Source organism: Orbicella franksi, chromosome 8 (genome assembly GCF_964199315.1).
Source record: "Orbicella franksi chromosome 8, jaOrbFran1.1, whole genome shotgun sequence".
Classification (NCBI taxonomy): domain Eukaryota; kingdom Metazoa; phylum Cnidaria; class Anthozoa; order Scleractinia; family Merulinidae; genus Orbicella; species Orbicella franksi.
In genome coordinates this window covers 18,687,457-18,710,927 of record NC_138152.1, presented here as the reverse complement: position 1 = coordinate 18,710,927, position 23,471 = coordinate 18,687,457, and the positions used below count along the sequence as shown (strand labels likewise).

The window sequence follows — 23,471 nt, the reverse complement described above, 5'->3', positions numbered from 1 at the left end:
TTAGAGTTCTGTCCTTGATTGGTATTCTTCTTAGTAGGGATGCGGTGAACGCGTTCGAAACGAATCTGTTCGATATCTTCCTCTGGGATCTTAAGTTTATCGCGCATCACTATTTTCAATTGATCTTCAGCAGAAGTAGACTCACCTCTTCCTTCTGGAACATTAAACACTTTTAGATTTTCACGCCTTGTGTATGCTTCTAACTTGATGTTGCGGCACTCAAGATGTTTTATTTTAGCACTGAGGTCTTCCAGATTCTTTGCGTGGGTTTCCAGTGTTGCACACGTGGCGGTTGAAGATGAATTTAGGTCGTCGATGTAGGCTTGAGCGGTGTTCAGGCTTTCTTGTAAACTTTTATTTTCTTTTTCCAATTCTGCCACTCTACCTTGCATAGCCTCTAACTCGCCGAGTCTTGTTAGCACTTTGTCGAGCTTTCCACTGACTTCATCTAGTTTGGCAAAAGCCCCACAACAATGGCCGTCGGCTTCGTCGAACGCATCTTCCCCGTCAGTCTGTGAGCCGCTCTCCCTTAGCCGTTTACGACTATCGGCTCGGGCGTCTTCTTTTCCCATGCTATTTAAGCGAATGAAAGCCAAGCAGCCTTCGTTGATTACATTATTTTACAAGTTTTGAATTTCTTCTAAAGGAGCTGGCAAGAACACGTCCGCCTTCGGCGAAGGCCAGGTTAGTCCCTCATTTTGATTATTGCTCAACAGTTTGGCACTTTTGCGGTGCAAACAACAGGGACAAAATAGAAGCTCTTAACGAAAGGATTCTGAGATTCAGTCTAAACGATTTTGAATCGCCTTATAATGTGCTGCTAGACAGGGTAAACTGTCTCCAACTTCATGATCATCGCATCTGTAAATTCCTTACTATTTTGTACAATAGTCTATTTTTCACTAGCTATCCGGCCTATATGAGAAACATGTTCTCGTTCCGTTCTACTTCATACAATATCCGTGGAAACTATATGCTGGAAATGCCCAAACCCAAAACTACAACTTTTGGTCTCCACTCCTTTACTTATCTGGCAACAAAACGATGGAATTCTCTACCCAATTTTATAAGGTTATGTAACTTCTCAGACTTCAAAAGGCACATCAGTAAAGCCAATTCATGAAACATGTAAATGACAATTTTATAATTAGCTAATAAAAGTCAATTGTAAATATGTAAATAGCAATTTATATTTTAATATTTCGTTATCAAATATTTTGTTCTCGGAAATATTAGCTTGTCAAGCTACTCTGAAATTTGAGCTTAAATAAAGTTTATGTATGTGTTCCGTATGTCCAAAGTTCGAAGGTCAGCAAAAAAGTTCAGTCTTTAGAACATACATTTTAATTTCCGAGGAGATAACCGTGTACACTTTTCAACATGGCCGACAACTCGCAACCTCGTGGTCGAACAACCGGTCTTACTGCGTATGCGTGCAAAACTCCTACTAGGAGGGGGACCCCAGCAAATTGCTAATCTACAACAAGGCTTTCTGCGGAACATCCTCCCGTTCCTTTATAAGAAAATATCAACAAAATTGCACAAACAAAAAAAACACTATGAAAAAGAAAAAGGTTCGGTTTCAAAACTTCTTAGGTTAAAGTTCACGGTTCACTAGTAAGTCACTTAATGTTCAACATTGTTCCAATGGGCAAAGTTTCACAACTGGTCTCCTGTACACCGTTTTTCCCACTTGAACATCGACGACTCGGACCCGGTCGACCTTTCCAGGAAGCACTTTGATGATGCGTCCCAGGGGCCATTTTCCTCTCGGGGTTTCTGTAGACATTACAATCACCACATCGCCAACTTTCAAATTAGGTTGATCTCTGCGCCACTTCTTTCTTGCACTCAAACTCGGAATCCACTCACGCAACCACCTATGCCAAAAGTGGCGAACAAGTTCCTGGACCAGACGCCACCTCTTTCTTGGGTTGAAGTATTCAGTGTCAACACTGTCCGGTGCAAATCTTCCTCCTACTTGCCCATGAAGGAAATGGTTTGGGGTGAGAGGAACAAGGTCCGATGGGTCGGCTGATTGATAGGTTAGTGGCCGAGAGCTAATTAAGCCTTCTGCGCCAACAGTTGCACTTAATAGTTCATCATCGGTGATATCCGCAGAACCCAAGACTGCATAAATGGCTTTCTTTGCCGCTTTGATCATGATTTCATGCACACCGCTGAAGTGCGGCCCAGCAGGCGGGTTAAAGTGCCAGTTGATTCTGTGGCTCGATGTTGTATCTTGGATCTTGTTCTGGTCTAAGGCTTCTAATTCTTTCAACTCATTACCTCCACCAACAAAGTTAGTTCCATTGTCACAAACAACATCTTTGGGAACACCACGTCGTGACGTCATTCGAAAGAATGCATTTGGGAATGAATCAGTGTCAAGGCTATATGCTACTTCAAGATGCACAGCCCTAGTCTCTAGGCAGGTAAACAGACACAGATATCTCTTCTGGCGTGTCTTTCCTCTCCCCTGTTTGGTCATGAAAGGTCCACCAAAGTCAACAGATATGTGGCTGGATGCGCGAAGGGACTTTCGTGTGCGTAACTCTGGCAAAGGGGCCATGATTTGCTTAGTTGGAGAAGCCTTCCTTCTTCTACACTGCATGCATTCTCTTTCCCACTCTCTAATTGCTTCTCTTGCAGAAATTATCCAATACTGGACTGAAAGCTGCGCTAGTACTTGGTTGGTCCCTGCATGATGATCTTGCTCGTGTGCATGAGCATTGTGACTATGAGCATTGTGACACAATGGCTACGAGGCAAGATGATGGGGTAACAGGTTTCCCATGGCAAATACGAAGTCTCCCATCACATCTAAGGACTCCTTCCTCCTCTAGTACAGGTCGCAGCGGCAGCAGTTTACTTCCACCTGGAATTTCCCTTCCAGCCTTCAATGCTCGAATTTCCTCTGCAAAAACTTGTTGTTGCGCCTGCCTGATATATCTCCTTCCTGCAGCGGTCACTTCATCAGGCTTTAAGGCTCCTTCTCTTCAAAGAGCTGCTGGTAAACGACAGTTCTCTAGGAAACGGTCTATACGCGCGGTAACTCTGGTGAGCTTACTCCAACTTGAGTATCTTTGTGCCTGCAGGCGGTCTTCACTGGTCAAAGCAAGGAATGTCTGCTCCTCTGTTTGTTCTGCTTCTTGGTACTGCTTACGGGCTTCAATGTCTGGTCCTTTCTTGACCTCAATTTTAGTCTCAGGCCACTCAGTTAAATCTTGCTTTAGGAATGCTGGTCCGTTCCACCATTTCTCTTCTGTCAACAGCTTAGAGACACTTTCTCCCCTGGTCAGTAGATTAGCTGGGTTCTGTCCGGTTGGCACATACTTCCACTGATTTGGACTTGTCAAGGCTTGGATTTCTCCAACGCGATTAGCTACAAATGGCTTGAACTTTCGACTGCATCCGCGAATCCAGTAAAGCACATCCATGCTGTCAGACCAGAAGCTCCGGTAACTACTCTCAATGGCAAGGACTTTTCCAACTGTCTCGCTGAGCTTAAGCCCTACTACAGCTGCCATCAGTTCTAGCCGCGGTATGCTTACAGCTTGGAGCGGTGCAACACGAGACTTTGAAGCCACAAGACAACAACTAACAGACTCATCTTTATACAGATGTCTGGTGTAGCAGTCTGCGCCATATGCTTCTTGAGATGCGTCAACAAACATGTGTAAAGTGATGCTTTTTACTATAGTGGTGCTTCTCAGGCATCGTGGAATGTGAAGGGTGGGTAACACTGACAGCTCATCAAACCACTGTGTAGCCTTCCACGACAGTCTTCTATCCACCAGCTCATCCCAGTCCACACCACTTGCCCACATCTCTTGAATCAGGACCTTGGCACGCATTGTGTACGGCGACAGCAAACCAAGAGGGTCAAACAATGTGGCTATCTTCCTTAGGAAACTGCGCTTCGTATGATCATTGCTCTTAGTAGGCAGGTTACCTTGAAACTTGAACACATCCTCCATGGGACACCACAAAACACCCAGTGTCTTCACAGAGGGCAGTTCTCCGCTGTCGAGGTCAACTTCGGTCGCACAATCTGAAGCTGGAATGGACAGTAAAACATCTGGCACGTTTGATAGCCATTTCCGGGCATGCATCCCAGCAGATTCCCATAACCTTGACAGCTGGCTGTACAACTCTACACCGGTCTTGACATCAGGAACGGAGTCTATGCTGTCATCCATGTACGTGCTTTCCAAAACAGTTTCCACCGCTAGGGGAAGTTCTGATTGGCGTTGTCTGGCATGTTCTTGAGCAACAAACTGTGCTTGGAATGGGGACGAGTTCACTCCGAATACAACTCTGTCAAACTCAAAGACGTCAGGTTCTCGGTCAGACTGCAAGTCTCGCCACAAGAAGCGATGATAAGGCTGATCTTCAGGTCTTAGCTTAATCTGCAGGTACATTTCCTGAATGTTGCACATTAGGGCCACAGGATTGCGGTGAAATCTCAATAGTACCGCAAACAAGTCTCTCTGGAGTTTTGGCCCTTGGAGTACAATGTCATTCAGAGATACGTCACTGAATTTCGCTGACGCGTCAAACACAACATGAGTCTTGGTGGTCGGTTTGTCAGGCCTCAAGACTGGGAAATGGGGCAGGTACCAAAGTTGATCAGGCTTCACCTCTTCATGTGGGACTTTGTGGATGTATCCCTTCTCTTGATAGGTCTGCAGTACTTGTTTGTAGACTTCACCGAGTTCTGGGGACCGCTTCAATTTCTTCTCAGTACACTGTAGACGACTCAAGGCCATGCTGTAATTGTCAGGTAACGATGGTCGATCCTGTTTCCAAGGCATGCCAACAACACAGTGGCCATCAGTGAAGGTCAAGGACTTAGCAACAGTGTCCCTTGCAAGCTTCTCATCCGGTCTGACAATCAGAGTTTCTTTAGGTTCATCAATGTCCCAGTAACAGCGGACAAGACTGTTCAATTCATGCATGTCCCTCAAAAAAATGTAAGATTTGTCTGAACCTCTTCCGTGGAGATTTCTGGGTTCCCAATACACGTCCAGCCAAGCGGAGTCAGTCTTGCTATGGGCTCTCCTGCCTTTCCCCTGAGATCCTCCAACAAGTACAGCAAGTCTGCATGGTCCACACCAACTAGAAGATCAACAATCGGTCTTGGTCCAACCTGAGGGAACTTGACGCCATTCAGATGCTTCCACTTGTGCTTATGTTTACTCCAGTCCACCACTTGCATACTTCCAGTCACTCTCTCGGTTGTATAGGCTGAGGCTAGTTTGAACACCTTTCCATCAGAACTGCTGATCATGAATTCCACAACTGAGGTGGCCAACGTTTCTTGCTTGTCATTCAATACGTTAACCTTTAGTTCATGTGGTCTACCTTCGAGACCAAGTTCTACTGCAATGTCACTATTTAAGTAAGTCCTACTGCTTCCGTCGTCAAGTAGGGCATTCACTTTGATTCTCCGATGATGATTAGTTACATAGACAGGAACTGTTCTCAAGGCTATGAACCCTGACGAAGGCACTGCTCCAGTTCCTGTAGTAGTAGTATGGGTTCTCTCTTCAGACTCCCCTTCCGCGGTGGCACCAACTTGCAATGTGCTTGACGAATCAACTACTCTTGAGCCCGCTACGTTTGCTGCCTCGGTCTTCTCTTCTTTCTTTGGATCTTCATGAAGCATCCAGTGATGGTGAGAGCGACATCCATTTAACCCACAAACTCTGCTCTGAGAGCATGCTTCTCCGCGGTGTCCATTACTGAGGCATCTGAAACACAATTTCTGCTCCTTAGTGACATTCCACCTCATGTCTACAGACATCTTCTTAAAGTTCTCACAGTTCCACATGCCATGGGATCCTTTACACAACTTGCACTTGTTCCCCTGTTTCTTCTTAGGCTCGGAATCTACTTCAGCTGGGAAGGTTCTCTCTCTCTTGGACCCACTGAGGACAGCTGTTATGGTCTCGGAAGCTGTGGTCAAAAACTCAGACTCTCTGTCAACAAACTCTCTCGATGTTCCTACATTCTCAATGCGATGGTTGTCACTAATCCACTGCTTGTACTTAGAGAGAAGGCCTTTGTTGAACTTCCGTTGAAGAGTAATGTACAATGATCCATTTCCTAGCTCGGCTTCCTGGTCAGCATCTTTCAAGTTCACAACAATTCCATCAAGCAGCTCTGAAAATCTCTCCAGGTCTTTCTCATTGTCCTCTCTTATTGGTTTAAAGGCATCCAGTTCTTCAAGGCGAAGAGTGAGAGCTCTACGTTTGCCACCATACTTGCGCTCTAGACGAGACTTTGCAGCTTCATAGGCAGCAACAGAATGGCCCAAATGCTCGATTACTTTGAGGGCTTCCCCTTGAAGGCATTCACGTAACCTTAACAACTTGTACTCAGGTGATGTTTTGGTGCGATCTACACAAGAATAAAACGCCGCTTTCCACGTTTCATAGTTCTTCTTTTGGCCAAAGAACTTCGGAATGGTAACTCTTTTGAGTAAAGCAGAGTCAGTACTGATCTGGTCTGAAATTGAGGACGAAAGCTGTTGACTGTTCCCAGTGGGCATTAATTGAGCTTGCCCTCCTCTGATAGGTAATTGCTGTGTTGCTGATGGAACATAAGGCATAGTACTCGGCGAGGACGCAGTTACTGCGGTAAACGGTAAGCAATCCGACTGATTCACAAAGTTTCCAACCGAAACAACAGGTAAAACTGAAGTGGGCTGCTGAGTCTGAAGGTACTGTTCAACCAAACCGGGCATAGATGTAGATGGCACCGAACATGGAGCATAAAACGGAGTAAACGGAGTAGACGAATAAACAACTCCGCCCATCGAAAGCGGGGACAGTCCGGACATCTCTCAAACGGCAGTCGAAATAACTGGCACATGTGTAGACGAAGACACAACAGGCTGTTTTTGAACACCAGAATTTTGTTTCTTTATCGGTTCCTTGGACGACAAGCACTCGTTTAATTCTCCCGATTTCTTCTTTAATTCTTGTTCTCGGCCGCCACTGTGGTCAGTTTCCCGCGCTTCTTGGTCTGGTTCTATCGGAAGCCTCTCGCTACGAAGTTTCTGTCCGAGTTGTCTCTCGCATTCCGCATACGTTCGCTCGATTTCTTGTTCAATTCGACTAACCTCTGCTTCTCGCTTGGATACTTCTTCTTTCAGCCGCTCCGTTTGCTCCCTGACAGATGAATTGCTTGCGTTGCTCAAGTATCCTCTCACAAGTCATTCGAGTGCTGTGAAATCCTCCTCAATCGCTTCCAGTTCGTTCGAAAGGGCACTGAAATTTCCCGAGTCTTTCATATCTTCGTAACACTTTCCTAAATTCTCACCGACTCGAAGCACGTCCTCATAAGCGCCCGAAAATACATCCAAACTCTCCATAACTTGCATTTTTGAAGACAGCCCTCCTTCCATCATCATCATGAGCTTGTTTTTGGTCCTCGTGTACCTGCACTTCGATCGCATTTTCTCTTTCTTTAGTCGTTCCATGTCGAATAAATCTCTCCACTAACCTCGCTCTGCTACCAGCTGTGTTCCGTATGTCCCAGGTTCGAAGGTCAGCAAAAAAGTTCAGTCTTTAGAACATACAACATTTTAATTTCCGAGGAGATAACCGTGTACACTTTTCAACATGGCCGACAACTCGCAACCTCGCGGTCGAACAACAGGTCTTACTGCGCATGCGTGCAAAACTCCTACTAGGCGGGGGACCCCAGGGAATTGCTAATTTACAACAAGGCTTTCTGTGGAACAGTATGGTAAGGTAAGGTAAGGTAATTTATTTTACGTCAAGAACACGGGGAGTGGTTGCCCAAGTCTCCCGAGCCAGGGGCTCATGATAAAAGTGTTTGACATACATGTTAAAAAAAAGATTTAAAAACTATATATTAAAAAATACAAAATTATCATACTATTAATATCTTAAAAAATATGCGTTAAAAATACAATATTAAAAAACGATAAAAATACAACATGTCTATAAAGGAATCATTTAAGACAAGAACTGCATTGGCAGCCACCAAAGTTTGTTGTATTAAGATGATTGATAAAAGCTGGAACGTTTGCTGCATTTTTTGCTGCCGGCGGTAACTGATTCCAAATTCTAGAGATGATATAAGAATACGAGCCGTGGAAGAATCTACTATTGTAAGGGCGTTGTTCTACGTTTAGCCCGCTGCTTCTAAGATTGTATGGCGTGACCCGGGGCTTGAATAAGTTGGTGATATAACGTGGGCCATTTTCTTTAAAATACTTAAAAAATATTATCAGAGATTGTTCAATACGTCTATGTTCTAGCGTTCTCATGCCCAGCAGTTTGAGTAATGACTCATAATTAGAAGTTTTCCCCGTGTTCATTACTGTTCGTAGACCGTAGTAGTTAGCGTCTTCCACTTTTTTGTTGAGCGTTTTACCTATACCAATCAGTAAAGAATTACAATACTCAAAATGCGGTATTATAAAGCTCCTGTATAAAAGTAATAAAGTATCTATGGGTACTAAGCGCTTGAGGCGACGAAGTGCGGCAATCTTAGCGTATACTCTTTTCAGCATTACATTTGTGTGTTCTTTGAAAGATAACTTATTGTCCAGACATACTCCAAGGATCTTTAAATGTTCTTTGATATCGATTAAGGTGCCATCAAACTCCAAATCGTAATTGTATGTTGAATTCCCAAGAATCATTGCTTGTGTCTTGTCCCCGTTGGCTTGAAGATAGTTGTAGTTAAGCCAGGTAGATAGTTTTTCCATGTCTTGATTTAAGACGTGTTGAAGCACAAGAGGACTTTCGTCCGCCATATATTCGGTTGTATCATCCGCGTAGAGGCGGAGGGAAGAGACGGAAACAGATTCGTTCATGTCGTTCATAAAGATGTTAAACAGTAAGGGGCTAAGGAGACTTCCCTGCGGGACGCCGCACTGTAAAAGTGACCAGCTAGAGCACGTATTATTGCATATTACCCTTTGTTTACGGTCATGCAAAAATGATCTTAAAAGTTGTAGGGCTGGTTCTTGCAAGCTTTAACTTTGCTAGCAGCAGATTGTGGCAAATGCAGTCGAAGGCCTTGGAGAGATCGATAGCAACTACACCCACTTCTTTTTTTTCATCAAGTGCGCGTCTCCAATCATCTGTTAATTTGATCAACGCTGTAGCGCAGGAATGTCCCTTAAGAAAACCCGACATGTTAGGCGAGAAAATTGGTGCAAAGGAGGCGTACATCTGGTCGAACAGCACTTTCTCAAATAGTTTGGAGATTGCAGAGATAACGCTGACTGGTCGGTAATTGTTTTTATCGGTCACATCGCCCTTCTTATGGATGGGGGTGACATTACTCATTTTCCATTCTTTGGGCAGAGTACTCGTGCGAATACAGTAATTAAACAAAGACGTTAACGGAGTAGCCACGGCTATAGCGGAAAGTTTAACAATCTTTGGAGAGAAACCGTCGGGGCCAGTGGATTTCTTGGCATTCATTTTTAATACGTAGTTGGTTACGGTTTCCTTGTTGATTTCCTTAAAAGCAAAGTCAAGGTTGTATGATTTGCTTTTAATTGCTGCTATGCTAGGATGGTCGCCGAAATTCTCTTCCGTTAAGCTCAAGGCTGAGTCCTGTATTCTTGGATTTACAAAGAAGTCGTTAAATACGTTGCTGGGATTAGATACGAGTTTCCCATCATCCAGAAGATGGATGTTACCTGTGCCATCAGTGTTAGATTTGTTGTTCGGAAGAAGAGGTTTCATCTTTTTCCAGAATAAACCAGCAGATGATGTTCCTGAGGCTGCATCGGCGCAGAAATTTTTGACTGCTCTTCTCTTTAGACCTGTAACTCTGTTCCGTTGTTCTTTGTACTTACACCAGTTTGAGTCTGTTGGCGCGCGACGGAATTTCTTGTAGAGTCGGTTTCGTATGCGAATCTGCTTTTGAATGTCTGGGCTGATCCACGGCAATTGGTTATTACGAAGCTGTATTCGTTTTACAGGTGCGTGCTCGTCTAGGACTTGTTTATATAGGCCAGACCAATGTGCCCATATATCATCGATGTTGTCATAAATATAAGCGCTGTCCCAGGGGACGTTTCTGAGATCAGAAAGAAATGTGTTCGAGTCCAAATACTTCAGGGATCTGAATTCTATTGTTCTTGCCTTAGGTCTCGGTAGCTTTTGTTTCCTCACAACAAAGATCAGGTCGTGATCGCTAATCCCGACTTGCAAAATTCCACTTGTCGCCAATCTCTCAGGGTGTGATGTTAAAACAATGTCAAGTAGAGTTCTTGAATAATTAGTTGTTCTTGTAGCCTCGTGAATAACATTCGTTAGACAGAATTGTTGGCTGAACTTGGTCAGATCTTTATTAGGGCCATTTGGGTTATCAGGTGATTCAAGCATGTTCATATTAAAGTCCCCGATAAACATGACTTCTTTCCGTTTGACGTACATTTTCTCTGCTGCTGACGCACAGGCTGGAATAAAATCCTTGACTTTGCATTTACCAGGGGAGCGGTAGCAAGCACATACTAGAAACCAGTTTTTAGCGCACCCCTTTACATCTAAACAGATCGATTCGATACCTTCAGGCTCAAATTTAACTTGTCGACGGGCCGTTACGTTTGATCTGATATAGACGAGTAATCCTCCACCTCCTTTTTTTCTGTCTCGTCGAATGATACGATATTGCGAGTGAGTAAATAAAGAAGTAGAGACAGATTCATCGATCTTACTTTCACTGATAAACAGGATGTCGAAGGCGCATTTGTCGAGTAGATTGATGACTTCGTCCGACTTACCGAAGATACTGTTGACGTTGAGGTGGCCAATCTTCAAACTTTTCTTATAGTAACCGGTAATGTTCGTAGTAAACCATTCTAACGGTGATTGGGATGACAGCGAGTCGCTTGCCGCTGAGTTGTTCAAATCGGGTTTTGCTGGGTCCACAAATAAGGAGATCAATTCTTCAGGAGACGTGGTAGAAAATGGTAAAGTTCCTAGGCTGCAGCAATTGCACATCCATGGCTCTGATAAACTAGTTGAACCGAGCAGATCTCTGCGTTGACTGATGGAAAAACCGCCGCATTTAATATGATAATTACTGTGGCAAGAAGAACACATCGATGAACGGTGGTTCACGGCGATAGTTCTTTGGCACGCCGAACATTTAGGTTTGTCGCCAGGATTACTTTCCACGTCTCCCCCTCTTAGGAGTAGAATATTGTGTGTTGCCACAGCATTCGAGTAGTATAATGTTTTCCTGGATATGAATTTTCTTCGTAAATATCTCTTTCGGACAGGATTATACGCGAAGTCGACGTGAAGATGGCGTCGTCCGCAGTCGCTTTGGCTGTTATAAAGTAGGTCTTCGATTACATGTCTCTGCTTGAAAGGGCAACTTTGGTCCACGGAAATAGTTATCGAATTGAAGTAGGTTGTATCTGAAATTTTGGTCCTAATTGGAAGCGTCGTGGGTAAAGAATACCACGCGAATAAGACCAGCAAGGCATAAACGTGGCAGGTCGCCATTGTCATGTCCCTGCTTCGTCAAATTTTTGCTCTCACTCCAATTTACGGGCGCTCAGAATGCGGAGAGTATGTATGTATGTCTGCCTGTCTGTCTGTCTGTCTGTCTGTCTGTCTGTCTGTCTGTATGCATGGATGTCCCTATATTATTGTTGGTAGAAAAGTGTACAATTGCCAGCATGGCATGGACCGTCACGCTAAAGAAAAACAAAGAAATCAACAGAACAGAGTAAGTGAGCGACAACTTCCCATTGATAGCTATCATGAAAGAAAAATGTGCTAGATGTTTACATGGTACAACAACTTATATTACAGGTTGACGCAGACCACTATATGGGTCCAAAAAAATAGACTGTTTAAGCAGACCACCAAGAAGCTCAACTGCCCAGCTACGGTGGTAACAAGAGAGACGCTGTGATTCCCTAATTACAAGGTACCTCGCAATATACCTTATCTCGTTTTTAGATTCTTTCAATTTTTATCCGTAGTATATACCATCTAGTATCTAAATTAGTTTCAAATTGGAGGGAAGCCCAAATAGTAGTTTTAGTGTATTATTTCCTTTTGATGTTACCCGGTGAGTGGTTGCAGAAACTTGACCAGATAACCTAAGTCGATGGCAGCCATTTCTGCATGAAGTTCATAGGGTTCCATTATCACTTGAAGAGAGTAACATGTTTTTGTACGTTTTTTGTTTCTTTCTTTATAAAGATCTCAGAAAACACGGAGAGAAGAAGAAAAAGGGCCTCTGAGCAACTCAGGGCTGACCTTACAAGTGGAAAGGGAGAAAAGCGGGTCTATATTGAATTTCCACGGGATTGCGACCAGGCCAATCATTTTTTAGGAAAGGTATGTCTGTTTGTTAAAGTCCAAATCAAGTGGAGGGGTATCACCCGACCGCTACATTTTGTCACAGAATACATAAACCAAAATGAATCCTGGAGTAAACAAAATTCTGCCTTTGGGTTACAGGTGGCTGGAATATCTCAAAGAATCGACCCAAGAATAGTGGAAAGAATACAAGCTTTAGCCGGGGATGGTGTCCGAGATGTAAACGAGATGAAACGTCACATCAATGTGTATGTGAAGAATAGTCTGTTTCCAGGAAGCGCATCTCCCCCTAAGTCTGATAAACGCTTCTGCCTCAGCAAGAGCACCCTAAAAAAATCACATGTACAATGCGGTTATTAAACAGCGTTTGGCAAAGGTTGACCAGGCGAACCTCATTGAAAAAATCAAAGTTTGGCGAGCTGAAAACGAGGGTGATTTTTTCGAATTTCGTCCCTATGTTGACCCAGAATCCAAGAATGCCGCTGCGGACAGAGAAGACAGTGTTGAAGAGGGTGAACTGGAAGACGACGATCTCGAGGAAATGAAAGTGGACGATGGCACTTCTCTGCCCCTCTATTTCCTCGTTGTAAAGATGAATGTGGGATACAAAGTGGTAGTTTCGTTTGTAACACAGTCGGAGACCACTGATGCTGTTAAAGAGGTTTTGTCTGTCATTAGGAAGTGGAATCCTGATTGGGCTCCAAAATACTTCATGGCTGATTATGCTGAAGAAGAGATTTCGGCAGTGGAAGATCTTTTCCCAGGTACCTTTGACATGAGTGGAAATTGGAAACATCGTGTTTTTGTTTGTTTGTTTATTTTGTTGGTATTGTTGTTGTTTGTTGAAATATACTTTAAGAACATTCCCAGTCATAAAATGCCTTAGAAATAGCGCATAAAGAATAAAATCAGTTCAGCGCATGCCTGCAATTGCAATGTGTAGATCGACGTGTACATCGACATTGCTTTATGTTTGACAAGAAAACTATAACTTCTCTTTTATTAGAATGTCTTGTCTACATATGCGACTTTCATAGAGAGCAAGCGTGGGAGCGTTGGCTGTCAAAAATCAGCAACGGAATGAGCCATTTAAAGACGAAAGCCTTAGCTGCAATGAGAAGCATTGTCCGTGAGAGAACAGTTGAGGCGTTCGAGGAGAAGGTGCAGCTACTTAAAGACGACGAAGAACTTTGGGGACAGTCTCTCTTTAGAAAGTGGTTTGAAAAAACCTGGCTGAGACAACACAAGGTAAGTCCATTTGCCGTTGTACAATACAATTTCCCCCACCGTTTGTTAGTGTAAGTTAACCTTTAGTGACTCGAATACATTGTTGCATTTATCTCTTGAACATTTTCTAGATTCAAGACTAGTGGGAAAACGGAATTTATTCAAAGTTATGTGTATGGAGAGGTTTTCTTCCCAGCAAAGTAGACTGCCGAGTGATGGTAGATCTGAAAAGAACTGTCGCTTGTGACTGACGTTTCGACAACCTGGGCAGAAGTCAAGCGACTACTCACTTGACTCTGAAGATGACAACAGTTCCTTTCTAGACCAACCATCACGCGGACGATCACTCTAGACGAACTACTGATACTCCTAGGTTCAAACAGTTTCCTATAAAATGGACTACCTAGTAAGGCATGCGCTAAAATAACAACCACATGCCTGTGGCGTGTTGTTTCTCGTTACATTTTACGCACAAATCGCTAAAGCAAAACTGCACCACGTTTATACTGATTCTTTTTGTTTCTGTTATTCAGCGCTGGGTTTGGGCCTACCGCAAAGACAATACTTGTCAATGTCAACACCAACAATGGCACTGAACGTCAAAACTTGGGTTTTACATCAGAATATTTGGTAGGAAGACGCAACTCCTCCTTGAGTACCATGCCAAGCATTCTGATAGAGGAGTTTCTCCCAGAAAGCTGCGACAGGTAATACAGTAGGTAAAGGTCATAATATCAGTCTGTAATATCATGTGGTGTAAGTTGCTCGCGTCCATACGCCTGTAAGTGAGAATCCCGGCCAACAAATTGTTTCGCAATGGCCTCTTATGTCTTGTGCACTAGGTCATTCCCGAGGTCCAACCGCCTCTTATTTTCCCTCTAACACTAACAAAAATCTTTAATGAGAAATTAGCCTTTTAACCCTTGGCGGGCCGTAACAGAGCTTTGAAAGCGCCCAGCAGTTTTCACCTTTTATGTGCATATATCAAAAAAATCAGTACAAGTGACATCAGTAATAACTGATAGCAACGTGTAATAACTTGATTAGCCAGTGTCCTGTGATCGATTGATTGATTGACTATCAATTAGTCAATGATTACTCATTTATGTGTCAGTTGGATTAAATACACTTAACTCACGGTTCCGAATAAAGTGCATTCAACTGTCGTTTTACTCCCCACAGATATGTCGAAAACAATGTTCGACTTTCCAGTCAGTACTGCCAGTATAATGCTGAGGTGCCACATTATCTGCACGATCGTCCTCCCTTGCTTGTCAATCACTGCTTGGATAGGCTGTCTTCAGCTGTCGAGATAGGGCAAGAACGCATTCAAGTGACAGATGAAGAACGAGGCACATTTAAAGTTAAAAGCTTGGATCCTAACAGCAAGGGTTGCTGGTATTACTTGTCGTTCGGAGACGATGAAACAATACCACATTGTGAATGCGTTGATTGGGAGAAGCACTGCCTTCCTTGCAAGCACTTCTTAGCTGTGTTTAGGTATTTCAAAGGTTGGGGATTTGAAAAATTCCCTGCGCATTACAGAGAATCTCCTTTTCTAACTTTGGACCATGTTGTCGTGTTTAGTAAAGAGCCAATTGCTAAAACTGATGGGAGAGAGGCAGTGGAAGATGCGATACCGGAAAACAAGGTTCATGGCCCAAATGTGATTTTCGATGAAGAGCCTTCAAAACTTCCCTATATCGACAGAAATCAAGTAGATCGTGGAACACAAAGTGCAAAGAAGCCATAAAACAAGCCACATCATTAACTCACATTCTTCATGACAATGAAAGCTTGAAGGAAGTGTACACCCTTCTACATGATTGCATTAATATCTTGAGCAATGCTGCCCAGAAGGAAGAAGGCCTTGTACTAGGAAAGCCGCGAAATAAGGGTTATTCCAAGTCAAGTACATCTGAGTCAAGCACATCCGCGTCAAGTACATCAAAGCCGAGTACTTCCAAGTCCGTAAGTTTAAGTAGCTTCAAGGAGATCCCAAAAGTGAAAACCCGAAATGCGTTCTCTGGTCGGCATGGTGAAAGGGCCGAGATAATGAAAAGAACGTTTAAGGTTAATGTTGATGTGACAGCAGGACAACCCGTCCCTAAGCGTGCCAAAGAGTCTGAGTGACTGTGTTATTGAAAGTGAAATTGTCTCAATGGATTTAGATTACAAAGCTGATCCAGCTACATCTGATCCTAATCCTGCACCAACTTCAATTACTCCCACTGGGGTGCTGGAAGCTGAATCTACTACATGTACCAAACCTGATGCTGAACCTGGCGTTCAAGCTGCTGCTAAACCACAGAACCAATCTACAGCAAAACCCCACACCCACTGCATTGCAGTACCACCAGCTACTCGCACGGCAGTATCACCAGCTACTCACACGACAGAACCACTAGCTGCCCCCACTGCAGTACCACCAGCTACTCCCACTACAGTACAACCAGCTGCTCCTACTCCAGTACCACCAGCTACTCCCACTGCAGTACCACCAGCTGCTCCCACTGCAGTACCACCAGCTACTCCCACTGCAGTACCACCAGCTACGCCCACTGCAGTACCACCAGCTACACCCACTGCAGTACCACCAGCCACGCCCACTGCAGTACCACCAGTTACTCCCACAGCGGTACCACCAGCTGCTTCCACTGCAGTACCACCAGCTACGCGCACTGCAGTACCACCAGCTACTCCCCCTGCAGTACCACCAGCTACGCCCACTGTAGTACCACCAGCTACGTGCACTGCAGTACCACCAGTTAATCCCACTGTAGTACCACCAGCTACTCCCACTGCAGTACCATCAGCTATTCCCACTGCAGTACCACCAGCTGCTCGAAGCTGTGTCCCTTCCAGCACAGCCAGTGCAATTATTGTTGACGACAATTCTCCTGATCCTCGTTCATGGGTGAAACTTGAAAACTGCTGTCCTGATGATCCTGATCATAAACTTGTTCTCTACCTGGAAAGCAAAACAAGCATCTTAAAAAAGAACTACTGGCTAGCTGATTCAAAGATCCATGCAGGGCAGCTGCTTCTAAAGAAAGATTTTCCATATGTAGATGGCCTTCATGATCCAGCAACAAAAGGTTCACATGTTGTGCCTACAACATCCAAGTTCGTACAGATGTTGAATACTGGGTCTCACTGGGTGTGCCTTAGTACAATTTCAACAACACCTGGCACTGGCACGGTCAAAATCTTTGATAGCATATATCAAAAGCCCAATTCAATTGCAGTAGAACACGCTTGTCGTATGTTGATGTATCCCGGTTCTAAAGTCACGTTCATAAACAAAAAGGTCCAGAGACAAGTGGGTGCTAACGACTGTGGCTTATTTTCACTGGCTTTTGCAACTGATCTGTGTCATGGTTTGGACCCAGTCCATCTAAGGCACGATCAAGGATCTATGCGGCAACACTATGTTAACTGCCTAGAAAATGGAGCGATGGTGCAATTTCCCAGAACAACACGAAGGGTACCTTTTCACTTAAACTGCAACAAATCTGCCATTGCTATTTACTGTGTATGTAGACTTCCATATGATAAAGATGAATATGTTCAGTGCAGTTACAAATGCAAAGCATGGTATCATCCCACATGTGTTAATGTACAGGCATGGGCACTAAACAGTGGTAGAAAGTGGAGATGTAGCAAATGCAAAGATGCCGCAAAATGTAAAGCAGTACCTCTCAGCAAAATCTGACTGCATGGTATTGGATATATTCTGGTAAATTTGACACTTCAACATCCCTCCCAGACAACCCTGCACCCCACTGTACATTTGACATAAAAATTTCCAGTTTGTCAAATGCCTCTGGGACATACTTGGAATACGAATGACTGTGAGAAAAGGACTTTTTGTGATTATCACATGGAGATAAAATTTTAATGTACTTTGACAAAGGAAATAGTAGCAGCACTGTATATTTTACCTCCAAACACATTGCACAGCTTTGGCTGGCCATTTTGCTTCAGCCAGGATATCACAAACAAACAAACAAACAAACAAACAAACAAACAAACAAACAAAGCTTTCCCAAATCCCTTCCCACTCCTTCAATATGTGTCACAATTTTTTAGCTCCATTTATTACAGCTCAGTAGTGGCAAATTTCAGCTCCCTGCACTTGTCAAGGATGAATCCCCTGGGGAGGATGTTGCTGACTTCTAATTTCCACTCGTCTATAGTAATAACAGCAAACATAAATGTAAAGAATGTAACACTCCAAATTCACTCGAGCTCGATGTGTACACTCTAAAAGCACATGGTTTAATTCTAACACACTTCATGTGAGTCACACTAAATATATCATCTAACAACTACTTCGTGTAAGTCGCACAGGATATAACATCTCCCCCTTTTTTGCGGTTGTCTACACAGTCCACATACAATAAAATAATAACACAGGATGGCAAAATCCAATTCAATGTTCCAGAGTCTTTAAATCAATCAGAACCAAAGTCTTGAGACTTAATGTGATTAATTGGTGCTTAAAACTAGTGGGTTAGTAGGTTAGTATGCTCATAACAAAAATATCAAAGTTTATCTAGTTAATACTGCAGTTCAACTCAATTGCATATTCTAAATGCTTCTGGCGTCTGATCAAAATTAATGTAAACATGTCACATGACGTAATCAGTCAAATAAGGCCGCTGTGTTTCATTGGATCCACTGCTTTGTTGTTTGGGGTCTTGCAAATCGGAATGCACACGAGAAACATTCTCACGGGAAACATTCTCACTTCCCGTATCTTTCATTTGCCTTGCAATATCCTCCGTCTGGCTTGCTTCGGTCAGAAATCGTGTTAGATCCCACGTCTTGCTAATGGCTTTCTCAATCATCTTCTTGTTATTAATGGTTTGAATTATGTGCTCCAAAATTCTCTCATCGAATGTAGCTCCAAACTCACATTCCTTCGCTTTCTCTCACAGCCTTGCCGCGTATGCACTTGTGGTTTCACCCATGTGTGGCCTCATTTTCAAAAATAAATACCTCGCATGATGCTTATTCTTCTTTGGAGTGAAGTGATCATTCAGCTTAGTATGCAACTTCAGGTACACATCTTCCACCTCTGGATCTGGTAGGCTCTTTTCTAATTGAGCTATCTCTTTCCCGCCGTAAATTATTATAGCATCCTTCTTATCGACGGCCTTCGTAATTCTGAAGTATTGGTATTCTCGCTCAATTCCCTCCAGCCATTCTTCCCATGCTTTGCCGATGCTGTTCACTTCATCAGGAATGATAAATGGCTGTGTTTGAAGGTTTCTAGTCTCTGTGACGACTTGAATCGCTTGTGCTGCTCCACTTGTTGCTGGTGTTTGTTCCGTCATAATTCTGTCTTGTTTTTCTCCTCATCGCCAATGTAACACTCCAAATTCACTCTAGCTCGATGTGTACACTCTAAAAGCACATGGTTTAATTCTAACACACTTCATGCGAGTCACACTAAATATATCATCTAACAACTACTTCGTGTAAGTCGCACAGGATATAACATATTAGTCTTAGGGCATGAGATTTCATTTTATTTCAATTGCTTTCAAATTTTGTATTATAGACACTAACATTCTATGCAAGGTGCTCCCATGTTTAATGATGAGGTTGTAATCAGTTTGCTTTAGTAGCTGTTGGTGTAGAATAGAAAGACACCTCTGAAGCTTTTTCATATAATATGCAAAATATTCGTAAACAAACATATTCGATATGAACAATTCACACTGGGATGACTCAAAAGGACCCCTCTTGACTGCAAAAATCTGTGTTTATATCTGACCGAATTCACAAAAACATGCTTGCATTGACTCAAAGACAATCCCACCAGCCAGAAGTCCTCTGAGCACCCCCTGGCCAGGAGACTGGCCCGTCACGAATGCACGTGGCATGGACCACTCAAGCAGGGTGCCATGTCAACACAGAAACCTCAAACAAGGTTCAACAACGGAGTAAAATACCCAGAAACACAGTCAATAACCAGGTTATCTAACACTAAAAACTCAAAGTCAAGCTAGCTAAGGGTGTCAGTACAAGACACCCTCCCCTCCCCCTGCTTTTGACAGCTGGCCCCCAGAAACCCGCCAGCAGATAGGCCAAGGCCTGGGCCATGTACCCAGCCTGGCCTTGACAGAGTCCCTCCTGGGTTTCAAGTCGCTGGCTTAGCCTGGATTAGGACACAGCCCGAATCCAGGCTAAAACCTACCAGGTATGTTTTTGGGAAATGGCTCAGTTATGTTTTGCATGAAATAAACTTTACAAAGAAAAAAATATTTACATTTACAATATTTAGAATAGTGTGATGTATAATGAAAAATCAACAGAATTACAGCTAAGCTTTGTTATTATGCAAACAATTATTTCATGAAGATCAACAATGAAGTACTATAAATGTTTTGGCCTTAATTGCTGAACTGTCTAGAAATAAAAATCTATTCAACCTCGTTCCCAGGGCTCCAATTTCAAAGGGAAAAGCCCTGGGAACGAGGTTGAAATCTATTTGCTACATGAACAATTTACACCGGGATGTCTCAAAAGGACCAAGCGATGACTCAAAAGGACCCCTTACGACTGCAAAAATGCATGTTTATATGTTTTGCACAAAATATTCTTTACAAAGAAAAACTATATACATTTATATTATTTAGTATAGTGTGATGTATAATGAAAAAATCAAGGAAATTACAGCTAAGCTTTGTTATTATTTCATGAAAATTGAAAATGAAATGCTATAATTAGAAATGTTTTGGCTTTAATTGCTGAATTGTCTAGAAATAAAATATATTTGAAAGGGATTTACCTGTAAAGTTTTTCTTTGCTTTGGGGCTTTTCGTTTCCTGCTCTATATTGTTTTAAGCTATTTGTTTCCCTTGGTTTTACATCGTTGGTGAGTATTAAGGTTCAAAGGGACCCCTCTTGCTGTAAAAATACATCTTTATACGCTTTGCATAAAAGAGAAACTTTACAAAGAATAAAACTATACATTTAAGCTTAGGCATTTAGTACTTTCACTTTAACTTTCACTTTATTCCACCACTTTTTGATACCATAAAAGTATTCTTTGTAACAAGCTTTACAATCAAAGAGTGATGAGAAGTCTATAGACAAACATAAATGCTTGAAGAAATAGGCCCCCATCAACGGCCATTATACAACGTTAGGTGGAATGCTTGTTTTACAATTTAATTGAAAGACAATAACAAAGATAGACTTATTTAAGTACAACGAAAAATCAATAACATTATATAACTCAGCTTCATTATTAGGCAAACAATTATTTAATGAAGCTCGAAAATGGAATGCTGTAAAATTTTCTAGCAAAAAAATATATTCGATATGGTCTTTTCACACCGCGATGACTCAAAAGGACCAAGGGATGACTCAAAGGGACCCTTCTTGACTGCAAAAATGCGTGTTTAGACGTTTTTCACCAAATAAACTTTACTAAGAACAAAATGATACATTTATAGAATCCTTAAGACCTACCTTAAATGATACTAATTTCACAGATAACTCAGAAGTACAATATTAGAAAGAATTGGGAATTCTCACGACCGCCTCGACACTTGGCCGCCATATTGGAAACTGCCGAACATTGGGGACGCATCGTCTGACGTCAGTGTTCAACCGCGACACGAATATGGCCTACTGCTACATGGACGTTCGTGCACACACCCCGGCCGAAGTCGTCCAAATTTGTCATACACAAAGTACTCACTTCTTATTGCCAGGCACCACTGGCCAGTAATTCGCTTTCGCGTGGCAAAAACCGTGGCAAAGAGGAGGACAGTTCGACGGACAGGGTACTTCTTCGTTTATTGCAACTGTTAATTAATTGAAAATTGAAATGACTAGTTCAAGGGTATTACAGCAAAGTGGCAGACAAATCTATCGGATACTGGTAGCTCAGAGGCACCGATACCATGATCTCTCGAGGGCAAGTGTCATCGGAACTGCTGTTGAAAAATCCCCAGAATTTGAGGTAACAACGAGCGAAGTTTCGAAATTAGTTGAACAGCTTTATTGATAATCCGTGGGCGTTTACTGGACTGATAGGTCCATTTTTAGCGTACCTAGAAATTTCGGTTATTTCTTGGTGATGCGATTTCCCTCGATTCCTGTTAACTGTTTTGTTGATCTGCTGACCAAGTTCCTTGTTATTAGTTGTTCTTGACTTAAATGGTCCATGAATGAAATAATTAAATATCAATTACTTAATTATTCCTGGAGTGGGTTGTGGGGATCGGAGGCAGATAGGTGCACTATATAAAGGGTTACCTAAGAGCTTTTCTCTCTGTGACACTGAGTGTGTATATCACCATGGATAGTAGAAGAGACTGGGTTTGAAAACTATAGGTCACATGTAGTGTATTGAACACGCTGATTAGCTAGGGGCGTATTTCAACATGGTGGAACTTAGTGGAAAGTTTTGAGGAAGAAGATGGTGTGAATATGGTGTAAGTATAGGAAAATTTACTATTGTGTTCCCTCAAGTTTGTTTTGTTTTTGGTTAGTTGCAACACAGTGTTAAATATTTAACTGCCTTATTTTCTTTTTTTTTGCGCAAACCATCCCGCCCAAGCCACACACAGATGACTAAGGTAACAGTTTGATGTTAAGGCTGTAATTTATTTTTTCTCAGGATGGGAAAATTTGAGTCACAAATGGTCAACTGTTAGCCATATTTCAAGCCTAAATCCATGATTTTTTTACTCGTTTTTCCCTCGTTTCTTCAGTATGTATAAGTAAGCTACAGCATTAACATTTTGATTCAAACTTCAAAAAGTGGCTTGGACATATTTTTGCCATTGATATATATTTCTAGGATCTAAAATCTGGGTCTACTTCTTGCAAATTATGAAGTGTGTTGACATATTTGGGTTAAACATGCATATTCATTTGAACATGCACACCAATACGAATAGTTGGACAATGGCTGCAGCTGCACTAAGTACCGGTATAGGTAATCATATGGTTTCGAGTTCAATTTGGAATTAATTTGCATGAGTGAGCTTTTTGAAAAACTCACAAGTGCAACTTAACTCCAAATTGAGCGAAAAAAACCGTATGATTACTTATTAATAATATAAACATGAAAAAATTCGCACGGAGGAAGTGCCGGAAGATCTTTCTTGAAGCCATTTTTTTCTCATTTGAGAAAACTTTTTTCAAAGTTTCATCACAAAATTTTTGTCATCATTTTACCTGATATCATTTTCTTAGAAAAGTTCCTATTGTCTTTCAGTCAATCATAATCCAGAATTTCAATGTGTAATTTACACTGGTGGTACACTTTTTGCACTGATGTTACACTTTTTGCACTTGTGTTACACTTGAATTGCACTGCTCTTAGCCAATCAGAATTGAGTAATTTTTTCATGTGTATTATTATAGAGTTAACTGAGTTTATTTTCGTATAATATGCTTAATATAATTCCAACCTTAAAGCTTATATAAACTTGTATTTTAGATAGCAGAAGTTTGCAAAGGGCTCAGTGACTTTGTGTCAGTTGTTGTTATAGATTCAATAAACCATATTCGTATTCCCAGCATTGGACTGAATCTTGCTCTCAACTAAGGCTAATGCAGAGAGTCTTTTCAAATGCAAATGGCATTTATCTCTTTTTCATGATATTCTGCCGCATGAGCCTTCGTTTCAAGCTAGATCCAGTCCAATACTGAGGATATGAATATGGTCTATTTGCTTGGCTTAAATGCATATACATGAATTTGTACATAAAAGACAAAGTGAAGGTCAAAGACCACAGTCAGGAAAAGGAGAGCAACAAAGAAGTTCCTGGTTTCTTTAAATGGCCACACTTTCCCTTTTCCATGTAGAGGGTACATGGTTGTTATAGAGGAGAGAGATATAGCCTTGCAACAAATTAAGTGATTTTGTTT

General features: G+C 42.3%; 6 protein-coding genes and 1 pseudogene across 6 annotated transcripts in view; 4 read left to right on the top strand and 3 right to left on the bottom strand.

The window, feature by feature from the left end:
* Positions 1–1,633: 1,633 nt before the first annotated feature.
* On the bottom strand, positions 1,634–2,572 carry LOC145494209 (uncharacterized). The gene has a single exon (XM_081473665.1). It carries the CDS (start codon positions 2,570–2,572, stop codon positions 1,634–1,636), a length of 939 nt encoding a protein of 312 aa, XP_081329791.1.
* Positions 2,573–2,995: 423 nt separating this feature from the next.
* On the bottom strand, positions 2,996–6,847 carry LOC145495183 (uncharacterized; annotated as a pseudogene).
* Positions 6,848–8,972: 2,125 nt separating this feature from the next.
* On the bottom strand, positions 8,973–11,513 carry LOC145494208 (uncharacterized). The gene has a single exon (XM_081473664.1). The coding sequence runs from the start codon at positions 11,511–11,513 to the stop codon at positions 8,973–8,975; it is 2,541 nt and encodes an 846-aa protein (XP_081329790.1).
* Positions 11,514–11,823: 310 nt separating this feature from the next.
* LOC145495241 (uncharacterized) lies at positions 11,824–12,701 on the top strand. The gene is made up of 2 exons (XM_081474838.1): positions 11,824–12,359; positions 12,483–12,701. The coding sequence occupies exons 1-2, from the start codon at positions 12,144–12,146 to the stop codon at positions 12,699–12,701; spliced, it is 435 nt and encodes a 144-aa protein (XP_081330964.1). The 5' UTR covers positions 11,824–12,143.
* LOC145495245 (uncharacterized) lies at positions 12,700–13,227 on the top strand. Its single transcript, XM_081474844.1, has one exon. The coding sequence runs from the start codon at positions 12,883–12,885 to the stop codon at positions 13,225–13,227; it is 345 nt and encodes a 114-aa protein (XP_081330970.1). The 5' UTR covers positions 12,700–12,882.
* Positions 13,228–13,349: 122 nt separating this feature from the next.
* On the top strand, positions 13,350–18,157 carry LOC145495201 (uncharacterized). Its single transcript, XM_081474784.1, has 2 exons — positions 13,350–13,589; positions 14,102–18,157. The coding sequence occupies exon 2, from the start codon at positions 15,730–15,732 to the stop codon at positions 17,281–17,283; it is 1,554 nt and encodes a 517-aa protein (XP_081330910.1). The 5' UTR covers positions 13,350–13,589; positions 14,102–15,729; the 3' UTR covers positions 17,284–18,157.
* A 3,154-nt stretch (positions 18,158–21,311) lies between these two features.
* LOC145495199 (methylcrotonoyl-CoA carboxylase beta chain, mitochondrial-like) overlaps positions 21,312–23,471 on the top strand; it is a 170,747-nt gene continuing 168,587 nt past the window's right edge. Inside the window, exon 1 of the mRNA XM_081474779.1 lies at positions 21,312–21,552. Within this exon, the coding sequence (XP_081330905.1) occupies positions 21,418–21,552 (135 nt within the window). The 5' untranslated portion in view covers positions 21,312–21,417. The remainder of the gene's footprint in view (positions 21,553–23,471) is intronic.

Bases quoted from the DNA above. Each gene is read 5' to 3' on its own strand.
- LOC145495245 (XM_081474844.1), top strand. From the start codon at position 12,883: ATGAAAGTGGACGATGGCACTTCTCTGCCCCTCTATTTCCTCGTTGTA.
- LOC145494208 (XM_081473664.1), bottom strand. From the start codon at position 11,513: ATGGCGACCTGCCACGTTTATGCCTTGCTGGTCTTATTCGCGTGGTAT.
- LOC145494209 (XM_081473665.1), bottom strand. From the start codon at position 2,572: ATGGCCCCTTTGCCAGAGTTACGCACACGAAAGTCCCTTCGCGCATCC.
- LOC145495201 (XM_081474784.1), top strand. From the start codon at position 15,730: ATGGATTTAGATTACAAAGCTGATCCAGCTACATCTGATCCTAATCCT.
- LOC145495241 (XM_081474838.1), top strand. From the start codon at position 12,144: ATGAAGTTCATAGGGTTCCATTATCACTTGAAGAGAGTAACATGTTTT. The intron at 12,360-12,482 runs GTATGTCTGTTT...TTTGGGTTACAG, and splicing joins CCAATCATTTTTTAGGAAAG to GTGGCTGGAATATCTCAAAG.